This window comes from Daldinia decipiens, assembly GCF_022478715.1.
Source record: "Daldinia decipiens strain CBS 113046 unplaced genomic scaffold F4813scaffold_61, whole genome shotgun sequence".
NCBI lineage: Eukaryota > Fungi > Ascomycota > Sordariomycetes > Xylariales > Hypoxylaceae > Daldinia > Daldinia decipiens.
This window is the reverse complement of record NW_026054604.1, coordinates 74,499-90,441: the sequence shown is the minus strand read 5'-3', so window position 1 is coordinate 90,441 and position 15,943 is coordinate 74,499. Positions and strand designations below refer to the sequence as shown.

Genomic DNA, 15,943 nt, shown 5'->3' with positions numbered 1-15,943 from the left:
TATAAGGTTTTCAGTTTTTATTAAAGACTTAAAAGTGTTTTATATAATATTAAAAAAAGATGGAAAACTAAAGTAATTGTTTAAAAAAGAAGATAAAAACTTTATTATTATTTAAATTAGTAAATTAATAATTCTTAATAATAAAAATTTAAATTTTCGTTCCAATTTTAATACTTGTTTAGTAAATAAAATTACAATAAAAAAAAAAACTAAAAATTTAATTTCAATATCTTTAAAAAATTTTAAACAAAAGAGTTAAACTTAACGTTATAACATTTCTAAATTATTATTACTTTTATAATACTATAATTATTATTTTATAAAAAATTATAAATTAATAAGATTAAAATCTAATAAACTTATATATAATAATTGTAATAAAATAAAAATAATATTAAAATTTTATTTTTATTTATTAAATTATTATAATTACTTAATAATAAAACGAAAAAAGAAAATAAATCTAATAAAAAAAATATAAAATTATTATTTTTAAAATTTAATAAACTTCTTTTACTAATTCTTTAAAAATATTTTAAATTTCTTTTTACTTTTTACCCACTTAATAAAATAAATAACATTAATATTAAAAATAATTATATTTTTTAAATATAAATTTAATATAATATAAACAATAATAATATTATTATTTTTTAAAAAAATAAGATATAAATAATTTATTTAGAAAAATTAAAATAAATACAATATATACTTAATTAATTTTTCAAATATTAATAAATTTAAATAATAAGATTATTATAAAGATATAAACAATATTATTATTAAAATAAAAATTTTCCAAAATAAATTAACCTATTAATTAATTACCAACAGAATAATTAAAACAAATCAAATTAATTAATTGTTAATTAATTTATTGGATAATTTTTATACAATTAATTTATTTAAAAAAAATAATAATAATAATTTTAATTTAATCAAAACTTTAATTTATTAAAATAATAGTAATAATTTTTAAAATATTTAAAAATAAACCTTTTTGTAATAATTATTAATACTAAATATTTCTTAAAAAAAATAAAACAAAATATAAAACTATTAATTATAAATATTAATTATATATAATTAAATAATATTATATTATTTAAATTTATAAAATATATTTAAGGGTATTTATAAGATGTTTATTTATAAAATATAAATATATATTTATAAGATATTATTATTATATTAATAAAACCTTATCTGTGATAATACTTTTGTTCCAGCTTTAATACTTGTTTAATAAATAGAATTACAATAACAAAAAAAACTAAAAACCCGATTTTAATGTCTTCGAAAAGTTTTAAACGAAAGAATTAAGCTTAACGTTATAACGTTTTTAAATTATTATTACTTTTATAATATTATAATTGTTATTTTATAAAGGGTTATAAATTAATAAGGTTAAAGTTTAATAGGCTTATACGTAATAATTGTAATAAAATGAAAATAATATTAAAACTTTATTTTTACTTATTAAATTATTATAACTACTTAATAATAAAACGGGAAAAGAAAATAAATTTGGTAAAAAAGATATAAAGTTATCGTTTTTAAAATTTAATAAACTTCTTTCGTTAATTTTTTAAAAATGTTTTAAATTTCTTTTTGCTTTTTACTTATTTAATAAAATAAATAACGTTAATATTAAAAATAATTATATCTTTTAAACGTAAACTTAATATAATATAAATAATAATAATATTGTTATTTTTTAAAAGAATAAGGTATAAATAATTTATTTAAAAAAATTGAAATAAACATAATGCGTATTTAGTTAATTCTTTAGATATTGGTAAATTTAAACGATAAAATTATTATAAAAATATAAACGGCGTTATTATTAAAATGAAAATCTTCCAAAACAAATTAACCTATTAATTAATTACTAATAAAATAGTTAAAATAAATTAAACTAATTAATTACCAATTAATTTATCGAGCAGTTTTTATACAATTAATTCGTTTAAAAAAGATAATAATAATAATCTTAATTCGATCGAAACTTTAGTTTGTCGAAACAATAATAGTAATTCTTAAAATATTTAAAAATAGGCTTTTTCGTAGCAATTATTAATATTAAATATTTCTTAAAAAAAAATGAGACAAAATATAAAGCTACCAATTATAAGCATTAATTATATATAGTTAGATGATATTATATTGTTTAAGTTTATAAAATATATCTAAAGATATTTGTAAAATGCTTATTTATAAGATACAAATACGTATCTGTAAAATACTATTATTATACTAGTGGAACCTTATCTGTGATAGGCATGGAGGTTAGGGAGGGGGGTATTTGTCCGATTCGAGAAACCTTCCAATACTCCCTAAAGTAGCGTAGAAACACTTTAAATAACCTGTCCATGTTAAGTAAACTGCTCAGAGCTACACATAGCCAAGCATCAATTCAGTAAATAGTCTAGATAAAATATACATCGCGAATCAACTAAAAATTGTGGAACACAATACCAGCTATGAGCATCATTCCTTACCCAAACGCCATGTATGCTAGAAAATCTTTCCATTGCTCCCTGCTCCTCCAAGAACGCATATCCGCCAAACATATGCAACATGCTTTGGATATCCTTAATTTCATTCCGCACAAGTCAAGGTAAAAATAATCACTGCCTACGAGTATACCAGCATGTGCATATAAACCAAATAGGTCATATGTGAAATACTAATGGCTTCATGGTTTGTTTGTCAGTGCTCTGACGAGCCTGTTCAGTGGTCGTAGCCAGCCCCACGTTGCCACGGACTAGATTCCAATTGTCAGCTAACGGTTCAAAGTAGTAGTTGTAATAATTTCTTACCTTGAGCTAGCAGGTGACTTGAAACCAGCCGGGCTAGAGCTATTCTGTGAACGCGACATTGAAGATACCGACCCGTTATACGGGCTGGCAGTCCTGTTGATCGGGTCGCTGGGCGAGTGAGGCGCGGCAAAATGGGAAGGAGCGTGGTGGGAATTATTAGCTGTCGAATTAGCTATCGAACTTTGCCCCCGAAATAATGAATCGCGAGGGTTGGAGTCTCCATCGTCATCCAAATCAAGGCCAGATGAATATCCCGGCTTTTCACCTCGGGCAGTCACTGCTAGAGCATCGAGCTCAGTTGAAGTAGCGAGGTGATTCTGAGACTTCATAAAAGAAGTACGATCGTCAGACATAAACTTGTAGCGGCCATCCGGGTTGCTCTTGAAGATGACAATGCCAGTAGTAATTATTAGCATTAGCAGGAGAACCAACGTGCAAACCGCGTTCAGGATCCAGAGCACAACACCAACGACACCGGTAACAATTCCAGGCTGGTCAAACACATCGGTGAAGATGAGGAGGAAGATGGCGTTTATGAAGTTGACAACCGCAATAGCAATGTTGAAGGAATTGGTCTTCTTATCCATCCAAGGTCGCAATACGGCAGATGCAATGAGAGCGGCGGCCTCGATGAGAATGAATGCAATGGCCTGAACGATGCCGGAGTTCTGGGCAAATGCAATGAACATAGACTTCACGATGGTGTATCCGAGAGTAGGAATGATGAAGTAGTAAGCGGAGGCGCGGAATTGAATGTAAAGGAAGCCTATCGCACATCAAGTTAGCATTGAAGGTATAATATTTACATATAACGACAGTCACATTCATAAAAAGCCAGAATCTAGAATAGGAGAATTACTCACCCCACTTATTAAGTGTCTGAGGGTCCGAGAACAAAATATACGCCGGGTTCCTGTGAAGCGCGACTGAACGATGCGCAATTCGGACGACCTTATAGGCTGCCCAAGCTAGTACGGCATTGACAAGGAGGAGGAAAAACACGGCTATGACCATCAGCGCAGGAGAGTCATTCTGAGTGAATTCCCAGAGGCAAAGGATTGTTACTGGAGGATGTCCAACGAGAGCCATTCGGAAGAGGATGCCTTTAAGGACGGTACCTATGAGCATGCAGCAATTGGCATTAGTACATTATTCGCATAGAAAGCTATACCGAAATATAAATTTAGATGATACTCACGCCAACCGTTGCGGAACTCTAGAAAAGTGTCGCCCTTTATCCACTTCTGCTTCGCAGCCAGTTCGCATATTCCTTTGAAAGCAACCACGCATAAGGTAGTTACAACCATAACAAGGTAGAAGAAGACAATCGCTGTCAAGAATAGATTCGTAGTTTCAATATCTGCTTTAAAAGCCACACGTTGGATGCCGTATACGATATAACTCCCATAGGAGGTCATAACGTTTGCTCGCTTCATGAGCTTAGAACCGTGCTCCACCATGCTACGAGGGAGCATTGCTGTCCCCCGGTCGAAGAGATCAACTGCGCGCTTTTGTACTTCTACGGACACAGTCGAAAAATAATCAGCCTGCGTGATCAATGTAGAGGCTGTACCTCCTGTTGAGCGCTGATACCAGGTGAAGATGCGCTGCACTAATGTTAAGTGTTAACAGGTACTTTTATGATAATTGAAACTTCTGCATAAGAGCAAAACTACGTTCACTCAGATTAGATAGAAAATGATGAGTTAACGTACTGAAAGCGACATCGATGATACCCATACTCCATTGGAAATCTTGAGTCCACGCCTGCACAACAGGAGGCAGAGGAACTCCCACGAGGCCAATCATAGCCTGTGCCTGGAAGTATCCCACCAACGACAAGGCATTCGCAGCAACATGCGAAGCAGCATTCGTATGTCCCAACCCAGAGAGAAATCCAGACGATGCCAGAGCCAAACCAGCCACTATAGCCGAGGCCCATTTAACCCCGATTAAGTTGACGGTTTGTCCATTCGAAACCATTGCCTCGACGCAAGCAACGCTTTGACCACTTTGAGGACCATCAGTTGCGTTGATCAAAATCCTAACTTTAGCATCGAGATCAGGAAAGTCGTAAGCGATAGACGGGATCCTAGATGAAGCGCCGGGGACGTCAATGTCAAAGGGATCGGACGTTTTCCCCGGACTCATAGGACAAAACCCAGCTAAGCCAAGATCACAAGGCTTAACTGTAGTGCGCATGAACGAGTAGCCATAAATGGTAATTTCGACATCAAATTCAACCTTGGCTTCGATAGTGGAGATGGCCGATATATTCACAGAAGCCTTGTCTGTAGCCGGGTTGTAAATAACACTAAACAAACTAGCCGTAAATCCAGAGTTTTCCTGGCAGATATTAAGAGAGGTAGATTGGAGAATTCGTTCTGCCGTCACGGGGAGGATGATGGATGCGAATGAGATGACCGCCAAAAGCGGTGATCCTATGGAAAGCCTCATCGTCCTCGCTATTAAATAGTCGAGTTCATGAATCCAAGTAAGCTATCATTGAGTTTCTTCGTCCAAAATCCGATGGTTTGATCAAGTCTAGCTGATGCGACCACGGAGATGGAAAATGCAAATCGTGCAATCAACGCCTTATTTGATGCGCTTCGGTTCAGTCGGATCGTAGTGTAAATACGTCGGATCGCACGATGTCGCGGTAATGGTTAGTTGAAAAGCGAGTGGAATGCACAACCAAAATACCGGGCGACGGCGGCGGAGGCGGAGGCGGAGGTGGAAGCGGAGGTAGAGGGGCGGTTGAAGATGTAAAAGCAGAAAGAATCAAACGAAAGAAACAGATAGCCGAAACGAGTGAACGGTGATGAAAACGTGGTGTGGAAGAAATCGCTGGTAAGCAACTAGCCGGGGGTGGTTTCCCTCGATCAGGTCTAGGATCAGGTCTAGGAAGTAGCAGTTAAAATGCAATGTGCGACTTCTCTACCGCCTACAGCCTAGGTTACATGTATGTATTGTACCTAACATAGGTACCTACTTAATAAGTGGCGTGTAACGGCACCAACGGCTGCTACGGGTTCCTAGATCCATGTCCCCTTGAAGAGGCAGTGCAAACCAGTCGCAAACAAAGGTGGGTCGCACAGCCCCGCGACCTTGTCAGGTATAAATAAGAGCTGCCCATTTGAATACGAGATCTACATACCTAACCTACCTGTTCCAGCTGTTCATACAGATCCATAAACACCATCTTCATGTACGTATCTTATAAGAAATAATTAGGTAAATAAGTTGTTTTGACAGACCAGGCCAAATAAACATTACTATTTGAACTTAGAGTAGTCTATTTAACATACCTTGAAGAAAAGTACCTAACCTACTTATTAACTGATGTGCATAGGTACCTAGGTTAGGTACATATCCAGCGTTCTATCCCTTGGCTACATACCTAGGTTACCTACATGCAATGGTGGGGGTAGTAAGCAGTACGTACCTGGAGTAATTTCGACAATGATCCTTCTGCGCATCAGCCAATTGTTTCGAAATCAGCAATTATTTACGAGCAAAAGCAGTTGCTCCAAAGAAATGCCAAGCTACATACAAAAGGAACTACCTACATGTAGGTATAACCCCATGTTCCTATGTAAGCCAATGCTTAAGTACATACATGTATTAGTGGAATAGACCTCAATAAATAGGTACCTGTATCTATAAGTCGGAGAGAAGTTACTCTGTCCCAAGAAACGCAGGAACAAAAGCTAAATTTATGGGTCAGGTTAGGTAAGTTCTAAATATGGGTCTACATCCCCAGTTTCCGCCATTGGCAGATTGGATTGACATAAACTGTGGAGTTTTCCCCGATGAAGAGAGATTTAAAATAACCCTTTAGCAGGGAAATCCACGCAGCCACGAGTAGTGTTATAGTCTGAACACTATCTCAACCTCCGTCAACTATTTAACACAGCCTATGTACTAGCAGTAGAAACAAACTAAAATCACTCGAACCATAAGGGAAGCCGTTACGTTACTTTGGTGGAGCTCTAATATGATCAGGATAGAATGTGCCGTCTTCATAGACCTGTAAGATAGATCGATCTGCAGATTGTTCCGGACAGGGATCTTTTGTCAAGTTTCAACGAAAAGAAGTTGCATTTTTTAACCCGAAATTTCTTAGGGGTGGTCGTGATTTGGTTGTGAGGCCGTGGTTAAGAAATGAGAATTCGACTATGTTGAAACACGAACAGCCGTAAACCCAACTTGAATTAAACCACCGACATAGCTGGGAGCTATTCTCTAAATTTCTTGACGATCCAAGGATCTACGTAACATTAGGTATACGCAACAACACGAATATCCTTCAAATAACGGATTGGCGATCCGAAGTTAGTAACTTCCAGTTAAGAGTTAATTCGTTGCAGCAATATAATAATATTTCTTCATATTTAGGTTCCTCGTTATAGATTCCTGCCCCATCCTTATATTCAGATGAACTCCTTCTGTAACGAATCTCTCTAATTGCCCAAGTACCTATTACTCGTCCATGAAAAGGGGTATGTATTCCGCGGATTCAAGAGCTCACCATTGGTCTTAACACCGAGCCTTCGCGTCTCCTAAACCATGGCCAATATCAACGAACAGGGTCTTTACAGCTATGACACGCCAATACTTAATGTGATCATACCCACCTAACCCCATACTTGATTTCCCGTCGTAACACGACACATGTGAAGAGCTTATCGAAATTATTGACAAATGGTATACGCCGCAGAGCAAACTGCCAGGGGTAACAGCCCCCTAAAGAACAACTACCAAACCGGAATAAATGAAAAAAAAGGGTCATTCGTATTGTGGGGAGTTCCCAAAAAATTAATGTGCTTCCTTCGAATCAGTTTGGGAGACCATATTCTAACAGACAACCCGGAATTTTCAACTGCCAGAAACTAGCCCCAGCGCCTAGTTATTGCTTCGGAAGCCCTCGGCGGATTAAAAAAAAAATTAGGTAGGCGAAAAGGGGGGGAAGCGTACATTCTTACAGCAAGTGCCTTTAGCTATCCTTTTACGTGTTAATATTACCATAGATAACAATTGATATTAATACTAGCCAACTAAAAGCTAATAAAAAATCACCGCCGGCTTAGCTAATGTGGAGGAGACCTCTTTCGGCACCTTATTAACCCTCGAAGCATCGAGACATACCAGAACATAAGATCCAGCAATACTACTTAATAGGCTCTTTCCTTCCCATGCCGCTTCTCTTTTCTCCTCTCTCTGTCTTGCTCCCTACGGTACTGTCTTGGGTCTTCGTACAGGAGCACCTGATTCTGACGGTCCGCCCGTCTCCGTTTCTCCTCCGTGGATGGATAGAAACCCGTATGGGCATAGTAGCTCGTGACGTCCGAAGGGTTGTACGGCGGGTTAGGTTCTCTGTCCGGGCTAGGTTCTCTGCTCGGGTAGCCGCTTCTGTTGTAATAGCTCGCTACGTCGCTTGGGACCACCGTGTTTGGGTCTGTAGGCCACGCAGCTGTGGTATTGGGTCCTGCGACATACCCAGCGGTGGCACTCGAAAAAGATGCATACTGCTGCTGCTGCTGCTGCTGCCCCCCCATAGGAGTATCCGAAGCAGGAAAACTACCGATTTATTAGTTCTAAATACCCAGTAAGTCGGGGCTTGCTTTTCTTCTTACCTCGGTGTTTGCATCCATTGCGTTACTCGATCGTGGAGTTCACGCCTCTCGGGGGATATTTCGGTTTGAGGTCGTTGGAGGCTTGTGTTGTATGCCGCTTGGCTACTGCCGTATGGACCAGGGTCTCGACTGCGCTGCGGAGCTGAGCTAGCTTGGGCATCTCCAGAATGATAACGGGCTCTATTTTCTGCTAGAAGTCTTCCTATGTATCTAGGATCATACGGATCGAATTGTCTACCTATTGCTCGGCCGTTGTCGTCTCGTTCAATGACCACCCGATTTGAACGGTCATCCCGCTCTTTAGATCTACCCTTGCTATTGTTGCCCATTGTAATACGAGGCAAAAGATAGGGTTAATAAATCGACAAGTCTGGTGTCTATGGTGCTGGATACGATAGTACTGAAAGAGACAAGAGATGCAGGTCAAAGGGATAAAGTCAAGCAGTTAGTGGGCTCCAGGGCATGTTTAAGTAGACAGAAAATAGACAGGACGATTCGATAGGCAACACAACCCAATGACTGGCCTCCTCGATGATGTTTCAACTTCATTGATTCATTAGTGATGAAGCCTGCGTAACACTTGTTAGAGGTTCTGACTAGATACCCAAGTTTTACCTCTGCATGGCAGATGAGAGATCATGACATATCCACGTGCATCATAGTTTCACAGCTGCGTACCTAGGCTAAGAAAGCAGTGTTTTCATTTTATCTAATTACACTCACGATTACATGAGCTTGTTTAATTGGTTCCTTAATCATTGCGAATGGAATGAATTCCTAGGATATACGAATGAATGTTAATGGATAGGTACCTTATTTGACGTCCCTTTTAATCTGAATATTATATAGAGCTTCTAGTACTTTAGGTACCTACGAAATACACCAGCCAGATGTACTGGTATGTTATCTTGTTAGTGAAAGGCAGAATTGCCATGCACCTGAATCATGCCTAGTAAGACGATATCTTCTAGGTAGGTTACCACGGAAGTGGTCACTTAGCAGATCATAGGTACCTCTTAGATAACTTGTACTCGGCATATATAGTTGAGTAACGTCTTTATATTGTTTCTACTGTAACTTATCATAAACCAAAGGTTAAGTTCGTATTTTCAGTCTCGCCAGAACTCGAGTACTACTTAGGTATCATATAGGATTAATCGATTCGTATCATTAGTTGGAGGTTTATTTTTGTATATCTGTTTCTGTTTAACGTTTAGGCTTGTAGATTAACTACCTAGGTAACTATAAGAGTATAGGTCGTTAACTAGGTAGAGCCCTATATATTCTACACTATTATTCTAAAATTTATGTACTTATGTAGGCCATTAAGAATTCCTCAACCTTACGAGGTGTCAGATTAGTCAGCCATGTCAGGTGACCTGAAAATCCTTAATCTTATATAAAATAGCGGTATAATACGCGTTCCCACGATTTTACCTCAATCAATCAAATTATTAATAAAATAATAAATTAAACCTTATATAACGCTTATTTAATACGTATTAATTATATAATAATTAAAAGTTTTATACGTTTAAATCGTATAAATTTTAAAAATAAAATCTTAACCGGTATTATATAATATAATACGTACACGTTAAAATAAATTTTAAACAAATTATTATTCATTTATTCATTTTATTATAAATTTTATTATATTATTATTAAGTTTTAAATTTAAATATTTTAATAATTAAAATGTATAAAATAAAACGTTTATATTATTTATTTAAAACTATTAACTTTAAAAATAAATAAACTTTAATAATATTAATATATATAAAAAATTTAAAATTTAATTTAAATTTTTTTCTTAAATACTTTAAATTTAAAATTATAAAAAATTACTTAACTTATTTAAATCTTATTCGGAAATAATAATAAAAATAAAAATTTTATTAAAAAATTAATTGTTAACAATATTAATTTTAAATAATTAACCTTTTTTTTTTAAAATAATATAAAAAATAATTAAAGCTTTATAAAAACTTTACTTAAAAAAATTAAACGTATATATACGCATTAAAAATAAATATAATTAATAAAAAAAAATTATTAAATTAAAATAATTAATTATTTAAACCGTATCGAAATTTTATTTCGAAATTGTATAATAATTTAAACATATATGTTGGAATATGGGGAATAGCCAATTATGTAAGCTAGTCACGTGCCACCACGTGCGTGGGGCTAAGCCTAAAAGGGTTTACCTTTTAAGCTAACCCACACACACACAACTTAACAACAGACAACAATAGATCGTGATAGCCTCATTTCAGTACCGTGTGTTCCCTTTCCTTTGCCGTACGCTTATTGGTGTACACCTAATCTTTACTTAATTATTACCTTATACCTGGTCCTTCCTACAATATAATTTGGGATATATATAATATTTTAAAAAACTATTTAAAAATATACGTATTAAAATATAAAATTTGAAATAATTATGTAAAAATTATAACACCATTTATAAAAATATTTAAAAATTAAAAGGTTTAAATAATTAATTAATCCATTACTTTTATTAAAATTAAACACTTAAAATTAACCGTTATTAAAAATCTTTAAAAGTAGTTTTACGCATTAACATTAGCTTTAAAACTTATATTAACAAATTAAATAATTATTTAAAATATTATCTTTTATAAAAAGATATATAATAAAACTTTAATATTTTAAAAAATGGTTATAACGTTACAAAAACATACATAAATTTTTAAAAATATTAAAGAAAAAAAAATAGTTAAAAACGCCTTTAAATTAACTTATAATATTAATAAAAGTAAAAATATTAACTAAAAAAATAAATTTAACCGCTAAAAAAAATTATTATAATTTATAAAAACCTTTAAAAAATAATAAAACAGCTTTAACAAACGTAAAAAAGTTAATATTAACTTAAATTAACCTTATAAATATCGAAACTATAATTATAATATTAAATACAAAACTTATTAAAGCTTTTATAATGTTAAAAACTACTTTTATATATTTAAAAATAAAAAGCTTAAATATTTTAAACTTAAAAAAATAAATGTTACTTTAATAAAATTAACCTTAAAAATTAACCTTAATTTAATAATTAAAATAAAAACCTTAAAAAAAAAAGCAAAGGTTTAAAAAGTAAAAAATAAAAATAATTAATTAAATAAATATATAACCATTATAAAAAAAGATATAGTTTTTGTAGTATTAACTTACACCGCTGCTTTTAATATTATTTAATATTTGTTAAAAAATTTAATAATATTAAATTTAAGAATTACTATTTACATATTTAATAAAATATTTTAATTTGTTGATTTTAAGGTAATATTGCCAAATAATTATATTATAATAAATAATAATAAAATTAAAATTATAAATTATAAAAAAGTAAATATTTACACTTAACACTTAAAAGGATTTATTAAAATAAAATTAATAAATATAATTTATTATAAAAATTTTACTTATAATTTTATATCTTTAAAATAGTTACGAAAATAAAGCTATTAATAAAATATACGCAATAATCCCATTTATTTAAAATAATTAAACAATATTATTGTAATTAAATTCGTTAATTATTATAATTAATTCGTATTTGAAAATATCCTTTATAAAATTTTAAAAACTATTTTTTATACCTACCGCAACATTTTAAATTTAAAATTTACAAAAATCTTAAACATTACAATTATTTCTTGTTAATATTTAAAATTAAAATACTTAAAGTCTTAAGCTTTAAAATATCTAATTAATATTAATAAAAAGGTAAAAATTAAAAAATTTATAATAGTTAAATGTAAAATATACAATATATTTAAAGTAAAATATTAAGTAAAACATATACCGCACCGTATTAATAAGCTTTTTAATATAAGGTTAACCTTTAATTTTCATCTAATAAAAGTAAATAACTACAAGATTATAAACCTTATATTAATTATTAATAAATAAATTAATATAATTTTTAATTATTATTTATATAATTAAAAATTGGAAATAATAATTATAATTTTAAAAAACTTTATTAAATTATTAAAATATTAATATAATATTACCCCACAAGTTTAAGAATTAAATTATAAGATTATTTAAATAAAATTAATAATAAAAAACTATTTTAAAAGCTTTTATATAAAATTAAAACCTTTAATTAATTATATATAAGTATAAAATAATGTTATTAAATGTTTAAAGGATATAATCAAAAATAAAACTAAGGTTATAAAGGTAAATATAAAATTACCGCATTTATTATAATTAAAAATATATAAAGTTACAATATATTTACATAATTATATACCGCAATATAAATATAATTAACAATTTTTATATAATTATTTTTATATATTCGTAATAATAAATAACAATATTATAACTTAAAAAAAAAAGTCTTAATAAGTTTATTTACAAGTATATAATTATAAAGTTTATATATTAATAATAAACGTTTTAAAAAAAAGTTAATAAAAAATATTAATTAAACTTAAAAGCTTAAATAAACTTTTTAATAAATTATATATTAATTAATATATATAAGATTTAAAATCTTTATATAAATAAAATAATAAAAATTTATAATATAATTTTTAATAAAAATAAGTTATTTAATAAAAACCTTATAAAGTTAAAAAAAAATTACGTAATAATTTATTTTATAAATATTAAGAAATATAATTATATATTTTAATTTATTTAAAATTTTTAATCGGTTATTATTTAAGTTATTAACGATAATATAGTAAATAATAAATTTAAATATATTAAAAATATAAATATATTAAAGTTAAATTTAACGTTATTAATAAATAATATATTAAATAAATTTAAAGCAATAAATATTATAATAAAAATTAATTACCCTTATATAAATATTAAATTTACCCTTATATTAACTTTAAATTTATTATTATTAATAATTTTATTTATAATTATAATATATTTTAAAATATTAAATTATTTTAATATTTTACTTAATAAAAAATATTTATAAATTGAAATTTAATAAATTACATTTAATATAAGTAAATTAAAAGACCGAATAAAGATTTATTAAAAATAAACAATTAATAAAATAAGAAAAATAAAATTATTTCGTAAATTTTTTTAATATAATTTAATTATTTTAATAATATATATTAAAATTAATTTTTAATAAGTAAATAAATTTAAAAAAGTGTATTAAAAAGACTTCTTAAAGTCTTTTAAAAGATACGGTGATATTAAAAATCACTTTTATAAGATATTATTCGAAAAAGCTAAAAAAGTATATTTAAAAAGCTATTATTAAATGAAAACCTAGGAAAAAATTTTATAATTTAATTTTAAATACTTTAAAAAATAAATCTTTAATTATATATTAAATAAGAGTTGGTATTTCTTGCAAAGTATAACATATCATTTTAACATTTAAATCCTTGTGAAAGGCCTTAAATAGTTAATAATAGCATTATATTTTAAAAGAATTATAAAGATTTATTAATTGGATAAGATATATTGAACAAGACTTAGACGTCTTGGCCTTGGATCAAGCCCTATTAGACCTGATATCAAGGACTTTTAAATGATGACTGATGAATGAAAAGGAATGACTTGTATTAAAAGTGGATGATACTATGTAAAATGGGTGTGTGCGACCATAAATGGTACTTATATTAAGAATATGATCACATGATCAGGATCAAGGTCACCTGATACACCAGCACCAGTTCAATATAAAATAAATATATAAAATAAGACTATAAGTTATAAATATAGAAAAGTAATAAATATATTTATATTAAATATATAATTAAATAATAATAATCGTAATTATTTAATTAAAAAAATATAATAAATATTAAATCTTTATATGGTTTATAATTTAAAATTATATAATAATATTTTTATTTTTAATAATATGATATTATATTAATTTAATACTTTTTAAAATTAATAATACTAATAATAATAAGGTAATTTTAATAAAAAAAATATTTTAATTTAACGCGTAAATTGTTAATTAATGTATTTTTAATAATAATAAATTAATTTAATTGTTGAAGTTATTTATGTTTTTATTTTTTAATTTAATAATTTTAATTTGTTTTTTAGTTTTGGTTTTAGTTTGTTTAATATGGTTTTTAGTTTAATTAATAACTTTTTTAAATTTTAGCTTAATTTATTTAAATTATTTTTTAAATTTATTTTAATTTAACCATCTTATCAGGAAATTGGGTTATGGTTAAATAGTAGCAGTTTTATATATATTAATGGTTTATATATATGGAGTAAGTTTTTTATATTTATATTAATCGGTTTTATATAGTTTAAGATTATGTGAGTAATGTTTATTTAAGTTTATTATATTTAAAAATTCTTTAATTGGCGTATTATTATTATTAATAATTGATTTAATTAATTATTTTAAGGTTTTTAATATATTTTAAATTTTGATTTATTATTTTTTTAATATTTTCGGCTTAATCTTAATAATAAGGGTTTTTTATTATGGTTTATATTTAAGTATAAAGTTTGTATTTTTTGAAGGTTGTAGGGGTATTAACGGTATTAATTTTTTAATTAATTTATTAATTATTTTAATATTTAAATACATAGAAAGAGATTATATGTATTTCTTAAGTAAAATGTATAGATTAATATTATATTTTATCGTATTTAGTAAGATTTTTAATTTTTTTATAATTAGGTATAACGTAAGTCTATACTAGTATTTATATATTTATTTGTTATTTTAATTTATTATTTTAAATAAAATTAATTTTTTAGGTATAAAAATTTGATTTTAATTTTTTATAATTATTTTTAATTATTTACCAATATAATTAATTTATTAATTTATTCTATTTTTAATTATATTAAATATGTAAATCTATTTTTATTTAAATATATAGATAATAAAGAGATAGTGATATAAGTTACTTATAATTTCTTTTATCTTCTTTAGGTTTAATAGATTAATAAATATTAAAAAGGCCATTACCTTAAAACAATTTTTTAAAATCTTTTTTATTTTTATATTAAAATTTCTTATGGCTTAATAATTAAATATTTAGGTTATTATTGGCTTATAATTTGTTATTTAATTAAGAATATTTAATATTATTAATTTTTATAAAATTATAATTTATTTAATATATAACTACTTTTTTTTTTATATAATTAAAAAATATAAATAAGTTTAAAAAATAGATTTTATTCCTATTTTTTCCTATTAATCTTTAATAATAATAATTGGATGCGTAATAAATTATTAAGCTTATTATTTAGAGATATAATCTTATTAATAATAATTATACGTTAAAGGTTAAGATTAATATAATCTTTTTAATTAAATAATTTATTAATATAAATTAGATATTAAAATAAATAAATTAAATTATATATTTTTTACTATTTAATATTTATTTTAATTTTTACAAAAAAAATATTAAATATTTTAAAGAATAAATAGGGAAGGTACTATTAATAATATATTAAACTAATAATAGTAATATA

The 15,943-nt window shown here is 28.0% G+C and overlaps 2 protein-coding genes across 2 annotated transcripts; both read right to left on the bottom strand.

Moving 5' to 3' along the window:
* Positions 1 to 2,123: 2,123 nt before the first annotated feature.
* Positions 2,124 to 5,759, bottom strand: F4813DRAFT_377201 (TRP-domain-containing protein). The gene is made up of 5 exons (XM_049245203.1): positions 4,538 to 5,759; positions 4,021 to 4,434; positions 3,686 to 3,940; positions 2,823 to 3,588; positions 2,124 to 2,767 (listed from the first exon to the last, which is right to left on the bottom strand). The coding sequence occupies exons 1-5, from the start codon at positions 5,277 to 5,279 to the stop codon at positions 2,734 to 2,736; spliced, it is 2,211 nt and encodes a 736-aa protein (XP_049094666.1). The 5' UTR covers positions 5,280 to 5,759; the 3' UTR covers positions 2,124 to 2,733.
* A 2,113-nt stretch (positions 5,760 to 7,872) lies between these two features.
* On the bottom strand, positions 7,873 to 8,917 carry F4813DRAFT_400846 (uncharacterized protein). Its single transcript, XM_049248319.1, has 2 exons — positions 8,459 to 8,917; positions 7,873 to 8,402 (listed from the first exon to the last, which is right to left on the bottom strand). The coding sequence occupies exons 1-2, from the start codon at positions 8,785 to 8,787 to the stop codon at positions 7,997 to 7,999; spliced, it is 735 nt and encodes a 244-aa protein (XP_049094665.1). The 5' UTR covers positions 8,788 to 8,917; the 3' UTR covers positions 7,873 to 7,996.
* Positions 8,918 to 15,943: the final 7,026 nt, after the last annotated feature.